General features: G+C 36.0%; 1 protein-coding gene across 1 annotated transcript in view; it reads right to left on the reverse strand.

Moving 5' to 3' along the window:
• Window positions 1–20,170, reverse strand: part of LOC132145366 (potassium voltage-gated channel subfamily H member 6-like) — a 37,493-nt gene that overhangs the window by 12,762 nt on the left and 4,561 nt on the right. Inside the window, exons 2-6 of the mRNA XM_059556329.1 lie at window positions 18,601–18,831; window positions 14,671–14,823; window positions 13,420–13,523; window positions 13,088–13,337; window positions 11,375–11,565 (exon numbers count right to left, since the gene is read on the reverse strand). Of these exons, the coding sequence (XP_059412312.1) occupies window positions 11,375–11,565; window positions 13,088–13,337; window positions 13,420–13,523; window positions 14,671–14,823; window positions 18,601–18,831 (929 nt within the window). The remainder of the gene's footprint in view (window positions 1–11,374; window positions 11,566–13,087; window positions 13,338–13,419; window positions 13,524–14,670; window positions 14,824–18,600; window positions 18,832–20,170) is intronic.

Consider the following 20,170-nt stretch of genomic DNA (forward strand, 5'->3'; position numbering starts at 1 on the left):
TCTTCTGCTGTTGTAGCCCATCCGCCTCAAGGTTGTGCGTGTTGTGGCTTCACAAATGCTTTGCTGCATACCTCAGTTGTAACAAGTGGTTATTTCATTCAAAGTTGCTCTTCTATCAGCTTGAATCAGTCGCCTATTCTCCTCTGACCTCTAGCATCAACAAGGCATTTTCGCCCACAGGACCGCCGCATACTGGATGTTTTTCCCTTTTCACACCATTCTTTGTAAACCCTAGAAATGGTTGTGCGTGAAAATCCCAGTAACTGAGCAGATTGTGAAATACTCAGACCGGCCCGTCTGGCACCAACAACCATGCCACGCTCAAAATTGCTTAAATCACCTTTCTTTCCCATTCTGACATTCAGTTTGGAGTTCAGGAGATTGTCTTGACCAGGACCACACCCCTAAATGTATTGAAGCAACTGCCATGTGATTGGCTGATTAGATAATTGCATTAATGAGAAATTGAACAGGTGTTTCTAATAATCCTTTAGGTGAGTGTGTATATATATATATATATATAGTAGTCACCAGTTGATTCATGTGATTTTCACTGACTGTGCTCACCACTGCTCAGATATTTAACTTTTAGTTAAAAAGGATTTTACTTTAATGTACTGAATAGCATGATATGAGTATTTGCTCCTAACACAAACAAGATGCTATGTGTTGCTCTTTATGGTGCAAACAGTATCTACCGCTATTTGTACACAGTGTAAACAACATCTAACTTTTTTTAACACTGTGTACATAGCTGTTGCCAAAAGTTGTTCAGAAAATGTTATCTGGCATTACACATCATTCCACACATACACATACACATAGATTATTGTTTATGGAGAGGACTTTCCACAGACTTCTTCTGCTTTTATAATGAGGTACTAATACTTCCTATACTTTAACTGTCTCTACCCCTGCACTTCACATAAATCTTGATATCCATTCAAATGTTATTTTATAGGTTTATTCATCTTTTTTTCTACTTCACATGCAGCATTGGCAAGTTATTTGAGTTGGGAGGCATCCCTTCCCCATTCAGTAGCAAAACCTTTCCCACACACAAGCACACATAGTCTTACTGCTCAGTTTCTTGTTGCAAAATAAGAAGTCAGCGGCCTTGAAAACTGTCATTCACAGCTCACACACAAAACAGCTGCAATCTTCAAAACAAATATGTCAATTCTCACTTTGAGTTTCTTATTCATATTTAAAACACAGCATATATAATACATATTTTATGCATGTACTCATCATGTGGAGTCACAGCCTTTCTTATCAGTATACACGTCTATGAACACACACACACACACACACACACACAAGCACACTGTGTGAATGCACATTCAGTTCCATGTGTTGGAGAGATCCCAATGACAGAAGGTGCTCACATGCACACACACGAATTCAATGGAGCGAGATATCCGTGCTTATTGATATAACCTAACACTCTGTTTCATAATGATGGAACCAGGCAAATCCATTCTGACCGTCTGAATGATGACTACAGCCGCAAACTCTCTCACACACAAAGATACGCAAAAGTAAAATACACACTGAGCAAAACTTCACCAACAGCTTTATCTTGCACAGCTACGGTCAGTGTAACATTTCCATGACGTGTTTTTTGATACTACACATTGTTTGTATTAAAAAAAAATACAAATAAAAAAATTCTGCCACTCTCTTAAAAAAAAAAGTTTTTAGCATGCAACATTGCACCTCAACATGCAAGACAAAGGTGGGGCATGAAAGGATTTGTCCACAAGCTAATATATATAGAAACAAAAACAGAAAGAACAACAAAAGAAAAAAATTAAGATAAAACAAACTAAAGCAAAACAAAGGGACTTATGTTAAAGCAACCACAACAAATAAAACAAACATACAGTAAATGGGAATTTAAAAATGACAAACAAAAACAAACAAAAATCAAACAAAGACGTGTAATTACACACCACTACTACAAAAAAACAAACACATGGTGAACGGCAATAAGACAAAACAAAGATATAAAGACAGAGGCAAAATAAAGGGGCGCGACCTCATGCAAAACAAGGTCTTGGTTTGCGTATGTCTCACAAGTCGTAAAAAGTCAACAGAGTCTGACACTGAAACTCCATTAACAGTGATCTATGTGAGTGGCAACAGCTGTCAGTCAAATCCATCCTGGTCCTGACCAATTTTATTCCCCAACCAGGTATGGGGGGTGAAAATCAGACAGAGTGAAAGAGAAACACAAAGCAGCGAAAGTAAGAAAAGAGAGTGGGTGAAGCGGAGATAAATAAAGGTCAAGGCAAGGATGGTACTTACAGGCTTAAGTTTCTGTTTCAAGCTCATGGTGGCATTCTCTGAGACGTGCTGAGACAGACACAGAGCACTGACACAGGGAAACACCGCCCTTTCACACTCGCTCTCTTTTTCCTCATGCACGCAAACACACACACATACACACATAAAGGTGTGGAATGGACGACGGACATCCCATTTGTGTAATGATTAGACTGTGTGGACAAAATATGGATCTGATACAGACACTGGAAAAGAATAACATCCCACACAGACTTCTCATCATTTCGTGTTCCTTTTATCATATTACATTATTTGAACTAGTGTAGTATATGAAATCTCTGCTTCAGACAACTACACGATTTTTGTAATCTGAATGTTTTTTTAAAAATCATTTTGATGACTATATTAACAATATGTTCTAGTGTAAATCAAGTAATAGTAAAAGAATGGAAATCTCCATTTCAGTGTAGAAATTGTAATTGCTTAAGGAAAGTGAATTGTGTGGAAATGACGCACATGTATTGAACAGTGTCACTGCTGTCTATACTTTGTATGCTTGGCACTGATATTCTGGGATTCACAATGTCAATGGATTTCCACTCTGCAGCTGCACTGTGGCATGCATATGTCACTTGCTTATTTATTCAAATGATTCTGCATATTTACTGCAAAAGTATAATGCATTTTTACTGAACATGCATAACAATTTAAAATGTATATATTTGTATTGAAAGCAGGAAAAATGGACCCTGAATTCTCCCATCCTTCATAATTTAAGTTTGCGGTCAGTAAGATTTTGGATTTATTTATTTATTTTACTAAATATTTTTAATTTGCAAGAATGCATTCAATTGATCAAAAGTGATAGTAAACATTCAGAATGTTACAAAAGATTTATGTTTCAAATAAATGCAGTCCTTTCTCGCTTTTTATTCATAAAACAATACTGAAAAACTAATTTGAAGGAATATATGACACTGAAAACTACATTTGAAAATATATGAAAATGGAAAACGGTTAAATTAAACTGTAACACTATTTTACAATATTAGTGTTGTACTGTATTTTTATCAAAAATTAGCCGCTTTAAAGACTTTCAAGTATAAAGTGTTTTTATGTTTTAAGAGTTTTAGAAGTAGCTGAATTTTACAGAGAAGCATGCTGTATTGGTGTAATTTGTATTGTTGCAATCTGTAACTTGCAACTATGTGGAAGTTTTATTTTTATTTATGTATTTGTGTGGCATTAAATTATTTGTTATGTGCTGTTATGTACATTTGGGAAGTCTGTGATGTTCTGCCCATGCCCGACTGCAATTGCCCCCTGTGGCTTAAAAAAAAAAAAGAGTAAACTAAACTAAAGACTTCTTTCAAAAACATTTTAAAAAATCTTCCTGACCCTAATCTTTTAAGTGGTACAGTGTACATTTTTGGGGCTTTTTTCCCCATATTTCTTTTTCATTGCAAAATTTTACACAATAAGACAGGGAACATAGGCTCATCCCCTATACCCCCCCCCCCCATATTTAATGGACAGGACAGTAGGAGACAGAAAACAATGGGAAATGAGGGGAACTTTTCCATGACCAATATTTTGTCTGTGATTCCAGGAATCCACATATATGTGAGATTCATGCTCATGCTTCATTCATGCTCCTCACATGCAGACTGGTCTATTAAAAACAGTGCAGCTGGTCACATAACTAGGTACGTCATGTTATGTAGACAAATCAGTAGCGACAAAAATCAATGCAGAACGTCATTTCCCTTCTTGCTCAGTTTCAAATCGAAGTCCAATTATCAAGCCAGCAATTGCCTGTTACAGTTGAAGCTCAGGATGTAATGCCAAACAACAGACAGCACATATGCCTTAATACCATAACATCAAGCAAATGTTCAACCGCTCATACGCAAGCTTTACACTTATTACCTACATTGGCAGCTTCAAAATGACTTAATTAATGCTAAATAATGCATTAAAATAAGCTAAAATGCAAAATGTTTTTTGTGACATTAGGGGATAGAATCGCAAATATATAAACTAAAGAAATGTTGTATAACAACGAAAGAGAAAGAGCGAGCAAGAGTGAGAATGACAGAGTAAGTATAGAGGGTCGGAGAAGGAGTGTGTGTTTGCGTGCAGACTTATCACAGATGTGTATGTGAGTACAGAAACAGACAGTCAGTGTCTCTTTGGCCTCTGCTACCACTGCCCTCTACTTCCATTAGCCCTAGAAGCCAAGGTCACCAACAGAGAGCAACCACACACACACACACACACACACACACACACACACACACACAGCAAATTAAAATGCTCCTAATGTCCTCAAATTCAGTTTAAACAATAGCCACATCAACAAATCTGAGGACATACATGTCAGTCCAAAGAAGATTTTGATTCCGAAAGAAGATACTTTGAGAAATGTAGTATGTTTTTGGTCCATATATAATGGAATACAACAGAATTCAAAGTGTTTGCTTAGCAACATTCTTTAAAGTCAAAGTTTGGACCAACATGAGAGTGAGTGAAAGATGACAGGATTTTCGTTTTGGGTGAAGTATCCCTTAAAATAGAAGTTTGTGAACTTACTCAAATATATTAAGACTTTTTGAAAAATATAATAAAATACTGTATTTACATAGTTTGTACTGAGAATTAGGAAGAATGGGAAATGTTAAGATCACCTGTGGAAATGTGTCATACGCTACATTAAAAGCTAATGACACACACACACACACACAAACACACACACAGACGTTATGATAGGAATGTGCAAGCTTGCAGTAGATTTGTCAGCATGATTGATTTTTCCACTGGAATGACAACACAGTCTCCCACGTGTGTCCATGGAGAGAGACGTCACCAATACAATCTCTTTCTCTCCGTCATTTTCAATGTCTTTCTTTGATTCTTCTTCTCTCTCTGCTGTACTGCATCCCTCTTGTTTGTATATTTGTACTACTTTATCTCTAAACTTTAAAGGCACTCACAGATTGTACAGTTCACCTTTCAGACTTCTATATGAACCATGGCAAATCTTTCAAGTCATTATGTGAAAAATACATAACATGCAGTAACTTAACGGCATAAGCATGCAGTCCAGTATACCCAGTACACTGCATTAATCACACACAAAAAATACAGGGGTAGAAAAGTGTGTCAGTGTGAGTCCGTTCCCTACACAACAGCCAAATAAGCTCTGCCCACATCAGCACAGGACTCAGTGGTCTCTGAATATAGGTCACTTAACTGACCCGTATGGAGATGTTACAAAATACTAAATCATGTAGATGATGTCACCAAACTTTTCAATGCCTGAGGAGGACTGCTGAAAGCTTTTGTAATGTCAACTTGTGCAGTACTTTTTGTTTGTGAGTGTGTGTCTACATTTAAAAAGATTATTCCCCGGTTTCAAAGACAAGGCTTAAGCTAGTCCCAGACTAAAATGCATGTTTGAGATGTCTCAACTGAAAATATCTTGCTCTGACATATCTTTAAATATGTCAGTGTCATTGTTCTGTGTCAAGATGTGCACAACTTAATGTTTTCTTCTGAAGTACTTTTGTAAAAGTTGCGTAAATATCTTAATTTAACTAAGGCAAGTCCTGGCTTAAACTAAGCCCCGTTTGTGAAACCAGGCCAATATATCTTAATATATATCTAGCTTTCATTTAGATGTATATATATATACAGTGGCTGATTTTGTAAGTTTGCCCACTTACAAAGAAATGAAGGGTCTGTAATTTTTATGGTAGGTTTATTTTTAATGGATACTGACAGAATACCAACCAAAAAATCCTGGAAAAAAAAAACACATTATATAAAGGTTAGAAATTGATTTGCATTTCAGTGAGAGAAATAAGTATTTGAGCCCCTACCAACCAGCAAGAATTCTGTTCCCGTGTGGAGCACAAATTAGTCCACCTCTTTAAGAAGTTACTCCTAATGTCAGATCGTTAGGTGTATAAGACACCTGTCCACACAAGCTGTATCTTCCCACCACCATGAGCAAGTCCAAAGAGCAGACAAAGGATGTCAGAGACAAGACTGTAGATCTGCATAATGCTGGAATGGGCTACAAGACCATCAACAAGAAGCTTGGTGAGGAGACAACTATTAGTGCAAAATGGAAGAAATACAAAATAACCATCAATCAGCCTCGGTCTGGAGCTCCATGCAAGATCTCGCCTCGTGGGGAAAGGATGATAACGAGAAAGGTGAGGGGTCAGCCCCGAACTACACGGGAGGAGCTTGTTAATGATCTTAAGGCAATTGGGGCCACAGTCACCAAGCAAAACATTCTTTGAGGATCTGTAAAGAGGAGTGCACCAAAATACCTCCTGAGATGTTTGCAAACCTGGTGACCAACTAGCAAAAACGTCTTACCTCTGTGCTTGCCAACAAGGGTTTCTGCACCAAGTACTAAGTCATGTTTTGCTTGGGGATCAAATACTATATAATTTCACTCACTGAAATGCAAATCAATCCCTAAACCTTATATAATGTGTTTTTTTTCTGGATTATTTGTTTGGTATTCTGTCCCTATACGTTAAACACAACTATTAAAAAAAAGGTTCAAACATTCAATGATGCTCCAGACGGAAACGAGATGCATTAAGAGCCGGGGGTGAAAACTTTTGGAATTTGAAGATCAAGGTAAATTGTACTTAATTTGTTTTCTGGGAAAAATGCAAGTATCTTCTGTTGCTTCCGAAGGACAGTACTAAATGAAAAATAGTATATATATATACTTCAACAAAATAAGAAAAATTTCATCCTGTTCAAAGCATGCATTTTGTATGATCTCTCTCATTAGTTTTTCATTTATTTATTCACATTATCACATATTCTGCAAGGGGTTACCAAACTTTCACATTCCAATGTATTTGAGAAAAATATGTTATGTTTATATTTTAAATAAATTAACATATAATATAAATTATATGAATATAAATATATACATGTAAATATATTTACATATTTTCAAAATATAAACTACATGCATAATAATGATACAAAAGTACACACATAGCTTTGCAGGTAGGTTTCTAGAAGTGTCTTGGAGACGCTGCCACAGTTCTTGTGGATTGAGTCTGTCTCAGTGTGTTCTGTTTCTTCATGTAATCTCAGACAGACTGATGATGATGAGATCAGATCTCTGTGTGGAGCACTGACCTCCTTGTGCAAACAAAAAGCTCAAGTTTAGCTGCTGAAAATACTAGTGTTCTAATCATTTTGGCCACCACTGTATATATATAGAGAGAGAGAGAGGGTAAAATAAGTATCTCCCTGTAAATAGGTGCTGTTGACATGAACTTTTCACCAGATGTTGGCAACAACCCAAGTAATCCAGACTTACAAATAAAACAAAACAAATAAGTTCAGGAATAAAAATTGTAATTATGTGTAACAAAATGGAATGACTGTACAAAAGCCTTTGTTGGTAATGAAAGCTTCAAGATGCCTCCAGTATGAAGAAACTAGTGGCATGCATTGCAGCTTAACTTTTATTCTCTGAAACCAACTGAGAGTTTCCTTGACTGTGTTTGGGATCATTATCTTGCTGAAATGTCCAGCCTTGTTTCATCATCCTGGTACTGTAGGTGTCAGGACTGGACCAGCTAATATTAATTTCCACTGACTAGGGGCAGGATTGCTTTTCTAGTAACTGATAGATTTCAGCTGATGTCTTGGCTTTCTATGCTTTTTTGCACCATTTCTGAACTTACTTGTTTTGTTTCCTTTGTACGGATGTACAGATTACTTGGGTTGTTACCGACATCTGGTGAAAATTTCAATACTTTAATAGTAATAGTTCAATATTTATTTTACCCACCGTATATATATATAAGATTGTTTATTTTTAAATGTAGATTTTCATTAAATATTTAAATGACAAAGTTAACATATTACATATGATGAAAAATATAGATCAGTGGTTCCCACCCTTTTTCAACTCGCGGCCCACACAACCAAACATATATGTTTGCGTGGCCCACTGCAAAAAAATTAACTGACCCGCTATTGTTGGGTTAATAACTTAGTACTCAGAAGCTAGATTGTTAACTGTATTTATTGAATGAACTAGGGCTGTGCTATCGCGATTTCTTTGATCAATTTTGCGATTTCGATTTTAATCACGATTTTGACACACACAGATATGCTTTACAGTCATAAATGCATTCAGGATGAATTTGAAACATATTTCCAAAAGAAAACCAATTAGAGCTTTATCAAAAAGTTGTAATGTCTCTAGAACAGACATAAGTCAAAATAATCACTATAGTAAAGATGTAACAAAATGTATAGACTTATGGCAAAAAATATAAATAAATAAATCCCGTGTCCAGGGACTTTTTTTTTTTTTTTTGCCATGCATTGTTCATAAAGCTCATTAATTGTAGGGTGCCTCAGGTGTTGAAATAGATTTGTTATACATTATCCAGGTTCACACATACTCCGATTGCAGTGTGTATATGGTATGTGTAAGCGGTGCAGAAGCAGCAGCGAGAGTGCGTGATTGTAACGCAAAAGCACATTAAAATAATGCACGAGCGCGAGTCTCTCTGTTCGCACGCAGATTTCCTTTGCTCTGTCACAAAACCAGACGTGCTTGCTCAGATACACGCTGCTCTCGCCCGGAGAGAGTGTGCGCACTGAAAACGTGTCTCCTCTCACTTAAACTGCGTCCTGTGCACTCACAATTCTCTCTATGCTCACGTGTTAGATATTAATAATTTTCGCACATTTTTATTTCTAGTCTTTTAACTATCACAGATAGTTTGTGAACCTGGAGTTAGGCATATGCCCTCTGTTCTGTTCTGTCAGGGCCGCGGAAAATCGTGCTAAAAAAGCGATTTAGAAACCGTGACGCTCAAATTGTGATTTTATGACGATTTCGATAAATCATACAGCCCTAGAATGGACTGGAAATGAACAGAAAATAACTCGGACTGGCACCGCTCAGCAAAACGGGAAAACCAGATCCAGGCAGAACTCGGCAGCGGGTAGACAGTCAGCGGAGCAAGCAGTCAGGGAACATGTTGACAGCATTTATGCATGTTTGAATTTGTTGTTCTGTAGCATATGCAGCAAAAAATATCTAAGATAAATTGGTGGTTTATTCTTAAACCAATCAGCGAGCTCAAATAGTGGAAGCATAGTTACAGTTTAATATAATTTTTTTGTTATTTAATTATATGAAATGATGTTATTATGTTATGACTTAGAAATTTTTACATATATTAACAATATTATTATTTATTTTAATAGTAATTGGCGGCCCACTTGCAATACCATCCACAGGTTGAAAACTTGAAAAGTAATAACATCTTTGCGTAACAGGAATAAATTACATCATTAATATAAATAATATATTTATTAAAATACATTAAAATAGAAGACAATCAATTAATTGTTTCAAATTGTTGTAATAATTCACAGTATTACAGTTTTACTGTATTTATTTGCAAATAATATAGTCTTGGAGAACATAAGGGACTTATTTCAAAAAACTGAAAAAATCTGAAAAAAGCCAGTGGTGTATAAAGTACCTGAAAGTCATACTCAAGTAAAAGTGCAGATATCTTACCAGAAAATGACTTGAAGTCAACGTTTGGAATGTTACTTGAGTAAAAGTCTTAAAGTATGTGATATTTATTAAATCTTATATGTACTTAAGTATTGAAAGTACAAGTTAATGCAAAATGGAAAAGAAGCAAATATATATATATATATATATATATATATATATATATATATATATATATATATATATATATATATATATATAATGCCTGGAATTTTGAATTTTAATAGACTAATAATCAACGTGCGTGCACTCTGTGTATGATTTGGTGATATAGCCTATTTGATAACATCAGATTGCACATCAATACAAAAACACTTACCATATTATCACACTGTGATGTATATCGCACAACCCAGACTCAACTTGAGTGGAAAATGAAATCATCCACGGTTGTGCGCGGCATGCTCTTGTTTGCACATGAGCAAAGGTGTTTTAGGAGTCTAACTTGCGAACGTCAGACCACTGATTCGTCAAACCTGCTTTCCTGCAATCTGTGTTCTTCTGACAATTTTGTAGTAAGTAACGAATATACTTAGGGGAAATGTATCGAAGTACAAGTACATTTTAATTAGGAGATGAAGTGGAGTAAAAGTAAAAGTTGGCTGAAATATAAAAACTCAAGTGAAGTACAAATACTCCCAAAAATACTTTAACAAAGTATTTTTACTTCATCACATTACACCACTGACAGTAGCGTATGTGTCAAATATCATATGATAACAGGAATTTATAAGATTGGTTCATTGCCACCTTAGTGAAAAATAAATATATTAAATGTATTTGAAATAAATTTATTTAATGCTAAGTATACAAATATATACAAATACATTTTTTATATTTATGTACTTAGTAAAAGTGACCTGCAATTGTACTTTTAGTATACTAACCTGGTATACTTCAATTCTGCTAAATTGGAACAATTAATTTTGTACTTAATGCACTTTAATTGTGCAGAAGTAGTGCTGAAGTACATTAAAGATATACTTAGTATATACTTAATAAGATATACTTATTGTGCTAAAGTGGAACTATTGCAAGTATATTTCAGGTACACTTTAAATATTTTGCATTTAAAATCTGATATTATTCAAAGATCATACAATCCTCATCAAAAGTGACAGTAAAACAAATTTTACACTTACTAAGAAGAAAAGTGTTTGGTAATATGCCAAATAAAGTTTAATTATAATTTTTATATTAGTAAGTCTCAAGTTATTTGTGGTATGTTAATAGATTTGAACTATACTTAGCATGAAATAAATGTATTTTAAATATATTGCTTTTTTACTGTGCATAAAATGCTATTAATTCAATTATTTGGCTTTTTTCAATCTCAAGTTGTATATTGACAACACCATTAATAAATAAGGTTAAAAGACAAAATCTCTAGGCATCACTAAGTGAACAAAAAGCTAGGAAACATTATCCTGAATCTGCTATATACACTTGAATGAAATCCAAGGATGAGCTGTCAAGTATTCTTTATGTTACCTGCGTGACTTGAGTGACCTTTTCCGAGACGTTCTGTGTGCGGTCTTTAATCTTGCTGGGTGCTATGATCTCAATATCTGTGGGGGAAGGTGGTCTGAGCCGGTCTGAGCCAAAGGATATCGTCACCTGAGGGATGCGGTGCCGCATCAAATCAGAGTCTGAGGTGGAGTTCAAGTTACTGGGCTTCAGATCTGAAAAATCAAAATCACACCAATTAAATCAGCCATCAAAACATATCATTACAGAGTTTGATTAAAACAATGTCATGCCATGTGACTTGCACTACCATCCTGTATGCGTCTGCCAATTACACTGCCAGTAATGTCACGCGATAATGAAAAAGTGTTCATTTAGACCTATGAGTCATACAGACACCTGTATAATGACAGAACACACTATTTAGAGCTCATGCTCATGCGCACACACATGCATAGCGGCGGACACATCAGGGGTGGCGGTGGGCAATCACAGTCACACAAAAGCATTGATTAGGACTACAGCTACAGAAATAGGCCTGTCAGGCCGTTTCACCGGGGAACCAACAAGCCTTATTCTGGACACCCAGAGACTTAAATGTTGCAATTCAACATGTCCAAATGGAGCACTTTGTGCTGTTTTTTGGAGATCTTCCACAAACTCAATTAGAAAAGGATTCTAGCTCCTTTATATTCAATGCTTTGCTATTTTAGGCGAACTGGTTTTAATCAGACTTATTATGTAGTCAAGGATAAATTCAAATATAACACTTAATTTCTATTGAAAGCACATCCTGAAGAGAAAGAGCTCAAGTTGGTTAATATACTGACACAGTATCTATGAAAGACAGAATATGTTGTGCCACATTGAAAAGTCAAAGTAATGGTAATCCATCAAAAAAGTTAATTTCTTAAAATGAATTGCTAATTTATATCACACAATATGACTCTCTCTTATATCTTTATAGCTCTTTTTGTTTATTATTACAATTTAAAGTAATGTTTTCTATTAATATATTTTAAAATGTATAAATTGTTTTTTTTTAAGCTGAATTTTCAGTCTTCAGTGTCACGTGATGCTTCAGCAATCATTCTAATATGATGGTCTGGTGCTTAAAGAAACATTTCTTATTGTAATTAATGTTGAAAACAGTTGTGCTGATACACTTTTTCAGGATTCTTTGATAAACTGTTTACAGTAAAGCATCCTTGCAGAAAAAAAAATCTTTCTTTACAGTATACAAATGTGAAAAATGATATTTTCCTTTTAATTAATATTATTTACTGCCAAAAAAAAACAAAAACGAATCCAACAATATTTCTATGTTAAACCCTTACATTATAATGTATTTCTATGAGGGAAAATGTGCTTTGTCTTTTGATTATAGTATCCTACAACTGAGGTTTCAGAGAAATTGTCTGTTTGATAGCACTTTTAAAGCACTTCCTTTTAAAGGATTTCTATGGAGAAGAAAACTTGAGAAGAAAGAAAATGCTAAGTATACTACAAAAACATTAACAAATTTGAACTATATGTATGAAATAAATGTATTTTAAATATATGCCATCTTTATTTTTCAATCAACCAGCAAACCACACAAAGACAGGATGTTACACTTGCTTTGAGATATGTTTTTACCCTTGTGCTGTCTGCTAATGTATAAATGATAAAGTCTGGCACACAGTCAATGTTTGTGACAGTATGTTGTTTAGCAAGCACGAGCACAAACACTCATACCGCTCCACTGGTCCCTCATGCCGTCGATGTCGTGCAGCGAGGAGGCCCGGCGCAGGCTGTGCACGCTCTCTCTGGAGTGGCTGTGTTTGAGAGGGGGTCCGCTGGGCTCTAGCCGGTCTGAGGGCCGAGTGAGTGGGGATGAGAAGCTGCATGTGGAGGGGGTCTGCTGAATCAGGGCCTGGGTCTCTGACTTCAAGCAGCTGTCTGGAGACATCTGGAGGTCTTTCAAAGCCACCTCCTCATGAGAGGGCTGCAGGACACAGAGGGGAGCTGTAGATGATGTGTCTGTGGCAATATGAACTCAGATGTGTGTCACATATGCACACATGTACCTGTAGGTAGTCCACCACTACTCCCTCAAAGTGGTCCTTAGGGAGGGACGGCTGCCGCTTCACACGGAGAGAGGGCATTCGCAGACTCTTCTTACGTTTCTGACCTGATACACAAACATAAGGTTCAATAATCCAAAGGGAATATGTTTTTGCTCAAAGCTCAGAAGACATAACTGGGGAGTTCTTGCCTTTTAATAATACCAGGCATATCTGAACTCAGTGCGACATACTGATGAGATTTCTGTGAAACTTTAGGAAGACAGATTTGAGATTACTAGGGTCTTTTCTCTGGAAGAAAACCTATGAAGCAGGAGAAGACCTTTCATGTCCATTTAAATACATTGCTGTATAGGAGATTTTCTGTCCTACAGAATATACTATAGATAACTAAGGTGTGGAAATGGGATGCTAAATAAATTGTTACCAAAAATGCTCCCTGTAATATCAAATGAGTTTTGCATTTGATATTTGATAAACATCAAATTTATTGGATAAATAAACATACTACTACTAATATTACTCCTACTACTACTTATAATAAAAAAATATATATATATATTCGATTTTATTTTTAGATTTTTATTGTTATAAATTTTTATTAACAATATCTGATTAATAAAATGTATTAAAAAAGTATTGTTCACAATTTAAAAATAATAAACATTTATATATTTTAAAACAATAAGCTTATACATTATATATATTACTAGTAATAAATGTAAAAAATACATTATATGACTTGAAATATTTATGAAATATAATAAAATATTTCATTAATAACAATAACAACAACAATTATTATAATTATTATTATTATTATTAACCTATTCATATTTGCATATGCATTTTTATAATTCATTCTAAAATTGTAAGTGCCCGTTTATAATTAAATATAATGATAATCATTTATATATGTAACAAATAAAAATAACTTTATACATTAAGAAACTTGTATATTTACTTTATTATTATTATTACTATTATTATAATTACATTTAAAGTTATGTTAGCAAAATATCTCATAGTTTCTAATATAAAAGGGCCGGGCATACACACACACACACACACACACACACACAAACAGACACTTCGCAACCAAAATTTGACACCAGCTTTATCAAACGCTATCTCTGGCTACACCTACACACGGACCGTCACACCAAGCACAGCAGTCAATGTTTTTCCCTTATAAGGCTGTTACAGTAAGGGCCAGAATTTTTCCCCCACACACAGAGAAAGGGGGACACTCACCTGCCTGTAGCCAGCTGTGTGTCATCCGCTGTTTGATGCCACCTTTTCTCGTGGACGGGTCTAAAAGCTCCTGGAAGTTTAGGATGAACATGATTACGACTCCTTCCTCATTCTTTACTGGAACAACATCAACCAAACATGGCCTACATGTCCCTGAAAGGCCGAGACACACACACACAGGAGAGAAAGAGAATGAGCCGAGTGACAGAGACCTCAGCAAGCAGAGAAGTTTGGGTACAAAATACAGCATAGTTTAGTTTCCATGAAGAGCTGTTATAAATACCAATGTGAGGGCTGGGAGTAGTCCAAACACACTCACACTTACACAAACACACAATAAGACTCCCACACACAGGTGCTGCAGTTCATGGGGGTCTGAAAACCATGATTATGAGGAAACACACATCTATTAAATAGGGGAGACCATGGATTGCTGTAACACATTCTTTCTGGGACTGTGTAATTTTTTTTTTTACGTGATGTTGAGTTCCCATGTTTATCTACATATTTAAAAAGTTAACTCATTCTAAAACTATTTCAAGTTTAAAGAACGCTGTCCTTAGCATTACTAAAAATAAAAGCAAAAGAATAAAAAATAAAAGCAAATCATAATGCCATTCCCCATCTCCACCATTGTGTTACCAAAACAATAACATAAATGCTGTTCGGTTCTGTTCTGTGCTGAAAGTTTACATTTAAAAGTTAAACTTTCTACTCATCACATAATCAAAAAGCTGCACGACGGTTTTCAACATTGATAATAATACTGTGATGAATGGGGCGGGGCCGAGAGACGTGGGAACAGGAGCGAGGCCGGTGGAGTGATTGGAAATGAGTGACACTTGCTCGACCCGCCGGTCTCGAGTCCCACGGAGGAGATGGAGGGATATAAAACAGGAGCGACGACAGTGACGGACGAGAGAGGACCAGACCTGGGCTTTATTTTGTGTTTGGGTTTTATTTGTGCGCGTCAGTCGTCCGTGAGGGGCTGACGCGCTGTTTTGTCTTTATTTTGTCATTATTAAATCTGATTTGATTGTCTGCCGGTTCCCGCCTCCTTCTTCTCGATGATTATGAAGGTTTATTGTTACAAATACAAATAATTTATTTATTGAGAAATAATCAGAATATTATAATGATATCTGAAGGATCGTGTGACTAGAGTAGTGATACTTCAAAATTCAGTTTTGTCATCACAGAAAAATAAAATACACTTTGATGTATATTAACATAGAAAACAGGTATTTTAAATTGTAATATTATTTCACAATGTTACTATTTTTACTGTATTTTTGATCAAATAAACGCAGCCTTTATGAGCATAAGAGGCTTATTTCAAAAATCTTACCCAGCCCAAACAGATTAAACAACAGAGTAGATAGATGTAAAGCTATTGTGGATGGTTTATCTCAAACTAAAGTCAGTCTACTAATTCAATGACAGCACTTCTGTCTTTTAACATCCACACCCGGTTCATGTATGAGCGATTTCATCCTTGGGGATCATTTCTAATTTGTTAAACTCACTACTTTCAAACCTACAGTATATTTTGGCTATGAGACTTTAATGATGAACTCTCTTTTTGACACACTGCTCGAGGGAAATCAAAACGTCATGTGTTGTACTTTTAACCCAGACATGACAATGAACAGAGAGGCAATAAAGAAGACAAACGATGAAACCAAAGTAAAGACAATGCAGAGCAGCAAGGAAGAGTCGCAGGAATGAGAAAGCAGTGACTGGAAGGAGGACGGAAAACCAGAGAAAGAACAGCATGATTAAAGTCAGCCAGACCCCCCTCAGCTCTTGACTAAAGCAGGCCATCAACCACTCTAAATATAGACCCTGCCCTCACACATCCACACACACACACTACTGTTCAGTCTCCAGCTCAACCGTGACACAGTTCAAAACGCTGTATCCACTAAAAATATGTGATGAATAAAAAGAACAGAGGGACGGCAGCACGTGTGAGCGTGTGCATGTCAGGCTGTGCGTGCATCTGAGCTCAGCGCACTCGTTTAGTGATAGGCGTGTGAGTCTCTGGAGTCCTGTTGTCATGGTAATGTTATCAGGGCATTGCTTCCTGGGCCGAAGGAACACCTGTCTACTTTCTAGCTGAGCTACACATGCACAAACACTGGCTTAACGACATGCAGCCAGCGACTCCATTCATCTGTTCCTGTCTGGAAAGACTTTGAAGTCTCTGCTAGACAGACAGGCCCTCAGCTGGTCTCTGTATTAAAGGGAATGTTCACCCAAAAAACTAAATTCTGTCATTAATTACTCGTTCCAAACCCGTAAGACCTTCGGTCGTCTTCTTAACACAAATTTCAGTATTTCTGATGAAATCCAAGAGCTTTCTGACCCTGCACAGACAGCAACTCAAGGTAGTAACGACATTGTTAAAATAGTCCATGCCACATCAGTGGTTCAAACATAATCTTATGGAGGTACGAGAATAAGTTTTGTAAGCAAAGCATACAAAAGTTATGACTACTCTTCCGTGTCAGTCTCTACAGTGCATTCCTTAAAAGTATTCTCGTAGCTCCATAACATTTCGATTGAACCAGCGATGTCACATGGACTATTTTACTGATGTCCATACTACCTTTCTGGGACTTCAATGTAGGTGAGTTGAGTTGCTGTCTATGGAGGGTCAGAGAGCTCTCGGATTTCACCAAAAATATCTTAATCTGGGTTCCGAAGACAATAAAGGTCTTAGGGGTTTGGAACGACATGAGGGTTAGTAATTAATGAGAGAATTTGAATTTTTTGGTGAAGTATCACTTTAAGCCGTTCCACCAAAGAGTAGCTCTATGTCTCTAGAGTGAGTCACTCTATGTTTATGTCTGTGTGAGTGTAATGGAACAGTTTCTGAAACTGAAGATAACATCAAATGATGATGTATAGATATGAAATATTTCAACAGCAAATGTTGAAAACAGTTTTTTATTTTAGGATTGTTTGATAAATATAAAGTTTAGAATAATAATTATAAAAGTAAAGAACAGCATTTTTCATAACATTATAAATGTCTTTACTGCCACTTTTAATAAATTTAATGCATCTTGCTGAATGAAATTGTTAATTTAAAAACATTAAAAACATAAAATTGCACATGCATACTCTGGAGGAAACAAACAATAAAAAGACGGAAATAAATAAATAGATGGAAAGGTGGTGTCAAAAAGACATTTTGTTTTTAATGAAAAGGTGGACTTTTTTTCATACAACTTCCATATTAAAGACATGGGAAATAGTTTGGCACTAACCTGTGTTTGGGTGTGTCAATAGACCCAAACTTCATTAATGCTTCATTCACACTGTACAATTCTGATTTTGTTTTGCATACCGTGTTCATTATTGATGAATCAAAATGTGCTGTTCAGACAGTGTCAGTGTTTGGTGTATCTGCATCAGTTGCTATAGTAATGATGTGAACATCAGCCCAATGCCAAACCACTTTCTCATACATCTGAAAGTAGCTGTCTGCGCAACCCTCTACAGACACATTGGCAACTGAATCGAAATTGGCTAGAAAATGTTTTACTTTACTTGCCTGATAATCACTGATATTTTATATATATACATACACACACACACACACACATATATATATATATATATATATATATATATATATATATATATATATAAATACTGACAAGATAATAATAAGAATAGGAATTCTACTAATAAGAGCCATATAAAATTTAGTAAGGGTTAATGAGCTACTGGACTTATGGATATTAATCAGATTGTGTGTGTTCGCTCAAATGGATGTGCTGAAATCAAATCAGGGATGATAATAGGTGAGCGCCAGTCAATGAGATTGTCATTTGTGCCTTAGCTCTGCCCACTACCAAAGGAACGCCGTTACTTTGACAATACAACAAAGAATATCGTTTACATGTAAGCCCAGCATACCTTCCTTGGAGTAGTACAGGATCTCCACCTTGCGCTCCTCTGACCCGAGCAGGGCCTGTGCCAGCTGTGCCAGGGCGCCCTTCATAGTGCCTGGCCCCACCAGGAACTGACACATACAGGACTGCTGCATGATCTCCGCCCGTGAGAAACCAAACATCTGGCAGAAGCCCTCATTGCAGTAGATGATCCCACAGTTCTTCATCTGGGCGTTGGCAATCAGGAATTTACGATCTGATCGGGTAAGGAATGAAGGGTTAAGAAAAAATGATAAAAAATGAACATTTCCACCTTTACCATAAAAAAAAAAAATATATATATATATATATATATATATATATATATATATAATTTAAAGGATTAGTTTACTTCCCAAATGAAAATGTCCTTATAATTTACTCACCCTCATACATTCTTCAGTCGAAAAGAAATTAATTTTTTTAAAGGAAAATTTTCCAGGATTTTTCTACATATAATGGACTTCATGGGGGATCAATGGCTTGAAGGTCCAAATTGCAGTTTCAGTGTAGCTTTAAAGGGCTCTAAATGATCCCAGCCCAGGAATAAGGGTCTAATATAGTGAAACGATTGCTCATTAAAAAAATTAATAAATAAACGCTCATCTTGCACTAACTTGACCTCACAGATTACATAATCACGTTGAAAAGGACACATGTGACGTATACGGAAGTACCAACCCACTGTTTACAAAACAAACATGGAAATAAAGTTGTTTCGCTACGTAAAACCCTTACTCCTGGGCTGAGATCATGTAGAGCCCTTTGAAGCTGCACTGAAACTGCTATTTAGACCTTCAGCCCATTGGCCTCCATTGAAGTCCATGAAGAAAAAATCCTGGATTGTTTTCCTAAAAAAACATCATTTATTTTCATATGAAAAAAGACAGACATGAACATCTTGGAAGACATGTGGGTGAGTAAGTTATCAGGATATTTTTATACTGGAAATGAACTAATCCTTTAACACAGTTTTTAAGGGGAATGTTGTCAAATTATTGGTCTATGGAGTAAGCCGTCATATCAAATCAATATACATACAGTACAGACCAAAAGTTTGGACACACCTTCTCATTCAAAGAGTTTTCTTTTTTTTTCATGACTATGAAGTAGGGCTGGGCGATATATCGAATATTAGCGATACTATCGGAATAATTTTGACGACGATGTACAATTTGAATATATCGGGAATATCGAATATTTCAAATTCAAGCATACTTTCCCAAAAGAACGCGCCGAATGTCCAAAAAAGGAACCTGTAACTGCTGACTGCTCTACGCCCCTCTACTACGAGAGCTGTAATGATAGCGGTTGCCAGATAACAAGAGTTTAAATCTCCCAATCAGAGCTCCACTGTTACAAGGATACATTTTCTTCCCGGTGTTTGCTTATTTTAAGCAATCTGGCAACCATGCGCACGTGCTCACTCCTCATTGCGGAAGAGCCGCCGACGATAATCTGAAAACACTAACAAGCTGGAATTGAGCGATCTAATGAAAGCGTCGTTCAGCCGGTCTGTGTTCTGTCGTGAGATCTCAACTGTATTGTTTGCATTT

This window comes from Carassius carassius, chromosome 1 (genome assembly GCF_963082965.1).
Source record: "Carassius carassius chromosome 1, fCarCar2.1, whole genome shotgun sequence".
Taxonomy (NCBI): domain Eukaryota; kingdom Metazoa; phylum Chordata; class Actinopteri; order Cypriniformes; family Cyprinidae; genus Carassius; species Carassius carassius.